At 46.1% G+C, this 8280-nt stretch overlaps 1 protein-coding gene across 1 annotated transcript; it reads left to right on the top strand.

The window, feature by feature from the left end:
- Positions 1–565: 565 nt before the first annotated feature.
- On the top strand, positions 566–5363 carry LOC127301964 (heat shock protein 90-5, chloroplastic). The gene is made up of 19 exons (XM_051332275.2): positions 566–1022; positions 1271–1344; positions 1451–1576; positions 1668–1761; positions 1867–1950; positions 2103–2246; positions 2328–2444; positions 2551–2592; positions 2762–2842; positions 2997–3101; positions 3180–3320; positions 3437–3529; positions 3631–3708; positions 3795–4049; positions 4139–4241; positions 4330–4504; positions 4593–4698; positions 4783–4872; positions 4967–5363. Exons 1-19 carry the CDS (start codon positions 777–779, stop codon positions 5162–5164), a joined length of 2352 nt encoding a protein of 783 aa, XP_051188235.1. The 5' UTR covers positions 566–776; the 3' UTR covers positions 5165–5363.
- The last annotated feature ends 2917 nt before the right edge of the window (positions 5364–8280 follow it).

Raw genomic sequence — 8280 nt, 5'->3', positions numbered from 1 at the left:
TGACAAGGCTAGTCGGTTGTTATTCCCTGGCATGCTGGTGCTGGTACTCTTGCCGATGTTGAATGACTGCTTTAATGGTTGCGCGTGTGCACGCAGCCTTGTCATCGGAGCTCAAATTAAAAATTATGAGAGAACCTTCGTCGGTGTTTACATGTCTATTGTTGCCTTCAGAAGAGTACAAGGTTATGTTTTGGAAGAAGAAATATTTTGAAGACTTTGAAGATTTCTTGGTATCTTTTAGACTTTATTTTGTAAGCGTTGAAGTCAGCTCGTATATCTCTACCATGTACTGTTTGTTACTATGAATATAAATATACGTGGCATTGATTAAAAAAAAGAATGTAGTCCAACTTTTTTTCAGTCGTTGCCTGGACGGGCTCTTTGGCAAGTGGCAACCCGAAGCAAAATCTATGGAGGGGACGGCGTCCCGTGGCGGAGGAACCGAGAGAAATGGAGAAACTGGCAGTCCACATCACACAACGGGCCAGCCAGATTCCCACCGTGCACGCTCCCCATCCGACGGCGCACGCACGCACGCCGTTCCCGTGCGTCCTGCCTGCGCGCTTCTAGAATCCTCCCGACGCCCCGCGCCCCGTCTCTCCTCGTCGTCGCCTACCTCGCCCTCTCCCCCCCTAAACCCACCACCTCCACCATTTCCTCCCGCCTTGGTATAAACCCTAGCCCACTCCCTTATCCGCTTCGCCCCAGCCAATCCATCCCAACAGCAGCCAACGCAATAGACTCAGTGCTGTTACCGACACCAAGCCGTCCGTCTCATGGCGCCCGCGCTGAGCAGGACCCTGGGCGCGTCCTCGGTGGCGGCGCTGCGCCCGAGCCCCTCGCGCGGGCCGCGGCGGGCCGCGCTCGCGCCGCAGGGGAAGACCTGCGCCAGGGGACTCAGGTGGGACGCGCGCAGTGAGAGGGCGGTCGGGGCGAGGTGCGTCTCCGCCGTCGCCGAGAAGGCCCCCGCCGAGGAGGAGGAAGAGGCCGCCGCCGGCGAGAAGTTCGAGTACCAGGCCGAGGTATGTGGCGGAGCTGCACTTCTTCTGAAACCGTGTGGTCCAATTCTGGATCGGGATACATTTCGGGGGCGAAATTCACGGATGTCTGTTGCGATTAGTCTGTGCCGGAATGCTGCTGCCTTTTTTCAAGGTGGCAGAATTCGTGGTTCAGTTAGAGGATACGAAATTGAGGAACTGCTGTGAATTTCTTTCTAGATTTTTACAGTTCCAGCCTCCCAAGATTCAGTGCCTCCCTGTCTGTTGTGCAGGTTAGCCGATTGATGGACTTGATAGTCCATAGCTTGTACAGCCACAAGGAAGTCTTCCTTCGGGAGCTCGTCAGGTCAGTCTTCTGCAGAAAATGCATAGTAATACAAAATTATTATCGTTAATCTCCAAACCGGAATCGGCACTGACTATCTGACCTGTTATGTTTTCTTTTCACCCAGCAATGCAAGCGATGCACTGGATAAGCTGAGATTCCTCAGCGTGACGGATCCATCCATGCTGGCCGACGGTTCTGAGATGGAAATAAGGATCAAGCCTGACCCAGAAGCTGGCACAATAACTATCACGTATACTCCTCCTCTCAATCAACTCGGCTGTTTAAGCATCGTCAGCTGTGACGATAGTCACTCTTCCTTCTCATTGTTTTGGATTTCACAGTGACAGTGGTATCGGGATGACAAAGGATGAACTCAAGGACTGCCTTGGAACTATCGCGCAGAGTGGCACCTCCAAATTTTTGAAGGCTCTCAAGGTGCACCTTCTTCCCCATCTAGATTTATCAGCTTGTGTTCTATGATGATCTTGTTTCCTTCATTGTTGATATAATGAAAATTTAATCTCTTTTTTTCTCTCTCAGGAGAACAAAGAGCTTGGTGCAGATAATGGGCTTATTGGTCAGTTTGGTGTTGGATTTTATTCTGCATTTCTCGTTGCAGAAAAGGTATGCAATTTCTCTTAGATGGTACTACAACTGTATGTACATGAATCTCTTACACTTTGCATTTTTTGGGAAATTAATTTCAAAGTATTTGTACATCCTACTTGCAAGCCAAGAATAGTTTTCATACTTGTGCTTATCTTGTGACCTTGCAGATTGTGGTGTCCACTAAGAGTCCCAAGGTAGATAAGCAGTATGTATGGGAAGCCGAGGCTGACAGTAGCTCCTACGTTATCAAGGAGGAGACTGATCCTGAGAAAATGCTGACACGGGGAACACAGATTACTCTGTTCTTAAGAGTACGAAGCTTGTACTGATATATTATATGCAACCTTTTTGGCCAAACACAACTCATAACTATAATATTTCTGTTTTCTTAGGAGGATGATAAGTATGAATTTGCTGACCCTACGAGGATTCAAGGTCTAGTTAAGAACTACTCGCAGTTTGTGTCCTTCCCTATTTTTACATGGCAAGAGAAATCAAGAACTGTTGAGGTAGGATTTTTAGTATGCCCTGTTCTAAACTTCTAATCCTATTAAGTTTTTTTTGAGTTGATATTTATTGCTTTTCTTCTTTGCACTTCTGACATCCTCTAAATAGGTAGAAGAAGAGGAATCAAAAGAAGGCGAAGAGGCATCAGAGGTTAGTTTTCTGTGCATTTGGTTGCCACAGTGTTCCAATTCACTCATACTCCCTCCGGTCCTATTTAATTGACTCGAATTTAGTACAAAGTTGTACTAAATTCGAGTCAATTAAAAAAGACCGGAGGGAGTATTATATATTGAATATACAAAATCCTCTTGGTTTCTAGGGTGAGAAGGAGAAAAAGAAGAAAACTATCACTGAGAAGTACTGGGACTGGGAATTGGCAAATGAAACAAAGCCAATATGGGTAATGATGGCAGCCAATTTACTTTTTTGTACCTGCAGCACAACTATCATGTGAAACATTCGTCTTGTCTTAAGGCTATGGGTTTGGTTTTTCTTCTGTTTATGTATATGTTTCAAAGGAAACATAAGCAAAGATAAAATTTCTTGTCATGTAGATGAGAAATCCGAAGGAAGTAGAGAATACTGAGTACAATGAGTTCTACAAGAAGACATTCAATGAGTTCTTGGATCCTCTAGCTCATGCACACTTCACAACAGAGGTGAGTAGACTTAATAATCTTCACTTCTGTTATGTCCATGTGCATTAAACATTATGACAAGACTTGTGTTTGAAACAGGGTGAGGTGGAATTTAGGAGTGTCCTCTACATTCCAGGAATGGCACCACTTAGCAACGAGGAGATAATGAACCCTAAGACCAAAAATATCCGGCTGTATGTTAAGAGAGTTTTCATTTCAGATGACTTTGATGGCGAGCTGGTATGTTGCTACAGTTTTCTTTGTTTGTAGTTCCTGACCTTAGATGTAGATGTTATTTCTCAGTTACTATGATAACAATGTTGTGATGTGTGCTGAATTCTAGCATTCTTCTGCAGTTCCCTAGGTACTTGAGCTTTGTAAAAGGTGTTGTTGACTCAAATGATCTCCCTCTCAATGTTTCTCGTGAGATTCTTCAAGAAAGTCGCATCGTAAGTTATTGGAAAATATTTGTAACTTAATATGCATTGGTTCACAAGATGGTATGGTTGTTGAAAACTTGAAACTAATGATCGGCATACTTATGTTTCAGGTCAGGATCATGCGTAAGAGACTTGTTAGGAAGACTTTTGACATGATTCAGGATATTGCTGAGAAGGATGACAAGGCGGTAAAGGCTCTAGCTTCCTTTTTTTTCTCTCCCTTGTTATTGTTCTGTTGATCTTGTTTTGAAACTTCGTGTACCTTATGCTGCAGGACTACAAGAAATTTTGGGAGAGCTTTGGGAAGTTTATGAAACTTGGTTGCATCGAGGACTCAGGAAATCAGAAACGCCTCGCTCCTTTGCTGCGGTTTCACTCCTCCAAAACTGAGACAGATTTGATAAGTCTTGATCAGTATGTCGAGAACATGCCTGAAAGCCAAAAGGCAATCTATTATATTGCTACAGACAGTCTTCAGAGTGCAAAGACTGCTCCTTTCTTGGAAAAGCTGGTTCAGAAAGATATTGAAGTATGAGCTTACTGAATGTTTTAATCATAAAATTGTTTTTTTGTGGTGCTGCAGCTTAGCTTATACTGACTCTATTTTTCTTATTTTAGGTACTCTACCTTATCGAACCAATTGATGAGGTAGCTATTCAGAATTTGCAGACATACAAAGAGAAAAAGTTTGTTGATATCAGCAAAGAAGACCTAGAATTAGGCAAGTGAACCTGAATTTTTTTTTGGATGTGATTGGTTATAACCTTTTGGCAGTTTTTTCATGGCAATTCATATGTTGGCTGTTGCAGGTGATGAAGACGAGGATAAGGAAAAAGAAAGCAAGCAGGAATACACTCTTCTCTGTGACTGGATAAAGCAGCAGCTCGGTGACAAGGTTGCCAAGGTTCAAATTTCAAAGCGACTAAGCTCTTCGCCATGTGTTCTTGTATCGGGCAAGTTTGGTTGGTCAGCCAACATGGAAAGGTAGCATGGTGGTTCTGATCTCTTACAACCACATAATTTGCTAAAATAAGTGTGCAGTTGTTTTTCTAACACTTCAACTTTATTATAGGCTTATGAAGGCACAAACGCTTGGTGACACATCAAGCTTGGAGTTCATGAGAGGAAGAAGAATATTTGAGATAAATCCAGACCACCCTATTGTCAAGGACTTGAGTGTAAGATAACTGCAATCTGTTATTGTAGATCATACCTATTCGTTGCTGTCTAATCACTTATGTATATATCGCCTATATCTGTAGGCTGCTTGCAAGAACGAGCCAGAAAGCGCCGAAGCCAAGAGGGCAGTTGAGTTGCTGTATGAGGCTGCTCTGATCTCCAGTGGATATACTGTAAGTACTTGATCTATGGAACCTGTGCTTATGTCCATGATCTATGACGATAGATATAGTTCGGAACATAATGGTTATTACTTGGTTTGTCCAGCCTGAGAGTCCAGCGGAGTTGGGTGGCAAGATCTACGAGATGATGACGATTGCCCTTGGCGGGAGATGGGGAAGATTGGAGGAGGCTGAAGCAACCGCCAGCGAGACCAGTGTTGAGTTTGGCTCTTCGGAAGGTACAGTGACGGAGGTTGTTGAACCGTCTGAAGTGAGGACTGAGAGTGATCCATGGAGAGACTAGTTAGTTATGTAGGCATTCAGTTTTTCTATTTTATACCCTGGGAGTGGATGAGCAAAATAGGAGTATCAGTGGGGTCAGAATGATGATGGATTGATCGAAGGACTGTTAACTACACTAGTCTGCAATTGATTGTTATAGCCTGAGGCTAAATTTTGTAGGAGCATTTTCAATGTCCGTCTAATAAAAAATGTCTCGTATACGTCCCATGCAGCAACTTAGTGTAATGTGTGAAATTCAGTCGAATTTAACACAAACAGTTGAATTCGGACGAAATTAGATGAAGGTAGGGTAGTTCATATATAGGAAATTTTCACATATTTAAAAAAAATGGCCGTTTTTTAGTGTAGTGTAGTGTAGTTTTAGACTAAGAATATTTTTTGTAAAGGCAGGGTTGATGGTTGAAGCGGCTTCAGACTTATAAATTCATTGGATTTTTTACTTTCATTACATGCATTGTCAATGCAAATACAGATCCATACAACATTTGTCATTGCAAATTCAGTACTATTTCAAAACACACACATCCTCAATGAAATATCCAGTGTGGATTACAAGAAGTGATACTCATCCAAATAGCTAGTACTAATATAAAGTGGCGCCTAAGGATTAGTGGAAAGTCAACATTTTTTTCAAGTTTGACCAAATTTACATACAAAATTATGAACATCTTAAATATTGAATCAATATCAATAGATTCACCACAAAGTATATTTTCTTAACATGTCCATTTGATATCGTAAATACAAATATTTTTTCCTAAATATTTAGTCGAAGTTGGCAAGATTTGACTTTTGACTAATTCTTAGACACCTTATATTTTGGGATAGAGGGAGAACAATTTAAATGCTTATAAATTCTCAATTCAACTACAACTAACTTTCTGTTGGCATCAAATTTAATCTTCACACTCGAGAAATCGAAACAACCCGTACTCCCAGTTGCCCTTGGAAACTGTGTGCATAGTGTGGTGGCCATTTATCATCGACCCTGCAAGCCCAAGTAGCAAGACGACGAGGACGCTTTTTGCTCTCCTCCTCAAGATCATGGCGGGGGAGGCAGTCGATGAGGCTGAGGCTGCCCTCGAGCACCTCATTGACATGGATGATGATATCTTTTTTGTTCGTTAGCCACCATCTGGCTGTGCTGGTAATCTGCACTTCGTATAGCTTCATAATGTTATCTAGATGTTTCAACCACGCCTTTACCTTATGATACACCCATCTCTCGGTGACATAATTTCCACCAGCTCGCCGTCGAGGCTGTTGATGGCCTGCTTAAGGGCCTCCGCCTCCAAAGCATCTAAAGGGAGGCCATCGAAGCCGATCTTGCAGAGGAAAGGAAGCTCCTACAATGAGGCATACCACCAGGCGCAATGCCAATGGAGAAAGCTCATTTTCTCGCCGCAGCACTTGAAGACACAGGAAGTGTGCAATGCACTCGCAGTCGGAGCTGGAGACGAATGTGACAAGGAAATCCCTCCGCGGCGCGCATAATTCAACCTTCACTGCCTGTCCTAATCGAGCTCTCTAGTTAAATGAGAAAATTACATCTAAGAAATGCTTACAACAGGAATACTACAGTAGTAGAAACAGAATCACAGCAGTTGGACGTCATGGTTACCCAAGCTGTAACACTTGGACTTGTGCTTGATTATGTGCAGGCTGTCTACGCTGTCGGGCATAAAAACTTCAACACCAGACAGAACCACAAATCTCTGAGCTCTCGTGTAGCCTGACGGTAAAAGCTCTCCCATGTCTGTTCTCTGGAACACCCTCGCAACACACAACTTGCCAGAACCCATCGGCAGGAGGTGCGACGCCGTCAAGGAACATGCTTCATCAGGCGGAGGCGGTGGGTCTTCCCACGCCACCTTGTGCGGCACCGGCCGGTTAGAAGAGAGGTCAGCCGCGCAGAGCTGCTGCTCATCTTCAGCCGAAAAGCCAAACCAGAGGCGACGCTCCGGGACGTACTCGGCCCGGCCATTGAAGGGCAGCGCCGCCACAGGTGCATTGCTCCACATGCCGCTCTCTGTGTTATAAGAGTAGGCGCCACCAGCCACCGTGGAAATCCAGATCTGTGAATCACCAACCAGAGTGTAGGAGCTGACAGCATAGGGATCGGCCATATCCTCCGGCATGTAGGTGCACGGGTCTCGCTCGCTGCCGAGAAAATCAAAGCGAGGTTGATGCAGAAGGCGCCAGTGCCATTGCTCGGGTTGGAGGAAGCGATGGGGATGGCCGTATACGAGAGCCTGGAAATGGTGCGGCTGGGGCGGGGTGCCAGGCTCTCTAGCCATGACGTAGAGGCCCTCGCCGACGGTGAAGGAGATTGTTTTCGAGCTAGGCTTGCTGGTCTGGGGCATGGCTTGTTAGAAACTATACCCGTATAGTATACGGTGTCCCTGTAACGTACGCTTGTACATCATATATAATTAAAAGAACCTACCCGACGAGGCTTACGTCGGGTCGGCCCAATCGTTTCTCGTTCCTTTACATGGTATCACGAGCAAGATTCTGATCTTCGTCGCTGCGCGCATCTCACGCTTCCGCCGCCGGCCGGTGCTCCTGCGCCGCCCACCCCTGCCGCGCCGCGATGGCCTCTACTCCGCTGGGAACCGGGTCCGTGACCCTCCCCACGACGACGCTGCCTGCGATCTCCGCCCCGGACGCGACCTCCGTCCCGCCTTCCCTGGACGCGATCTCAGCTTCCGGCGCTCCACTTCCGGCGCTTCCTGCCTCGACGGTTGCCGCCGAGATCTCTTCATCGGCTTCCGCCCTGGACAGTGGAACCGCTGCGTCCTTCCCCGCTGCCATCTACACGGATATGGCCCTTGTTGCCGCCTCGCTTGGTCGTGGAGCAGGTCTGGGACCCGGGTTTCCTATCTCCCCCATGGCCGGCTATCCAGGGTACTATCCCGGGTATCCCGGTTACCCAATGATGGGCTATGCTCCGCCGTCGCCAATGGTGTCGCCCTCAGCTGCTCCCATGTTAGGGTTTGGCTCGCCCTCTGCAGCGCCGACTTTGTCCTACGGCTCTACCTCGACACCGCCGTCCGGCGCTGCTTCACCGCCTATGTCTGCGCCTCCACTTCAGTATGGATTTTCAGCCCAGGGTCT

This window comes from Lolium perenne, chromosome 5 (genome assembly GCF_019359855.2).
Source record: "Lolium perenne isolate Kyuss_39 chromosome 5, Kyuss_2.0, whole genome shotgun sequence".
In the NCBI taxonomy this organism is placed as follows: domain Eukaryota; kingdom Viridiplantae; phylum Streptophyta; class Magnoliopsida; order Poales; family Poaceae; genus Lolium; species Lolium perenne.
Note: the sequence above shows the minus strand (reverse complement) of the source record. Positions and strands in the feature narration are given on the sequence as shown.

Excerpts from the sequence above, each read along its gene's own strand:
- LOC127301964 (XM_051332275.2), top strand. The coding sequence starts at position 777 with ATGGCGCCCGCGCTGAGCAGGACCCTGGGCGCGTCCTCGGTGGCGGCG. Across the intron at positions 1,762-1,866 it reads AATTTTTGAAGGCTCTCAAG|GAGAACAAAGAGCTTGGTGC; the intron begins GTGCACCTTCTT and ends TTTCTCTCTCAG. Across the intron at positions 2,247-2,327 it reads AGATTACTCTGTTCTTAAGA|GAGGATGATAAGTATGAATT; the intron begins GTACGAAGCTTG and ends CTGTTTTCTTAG.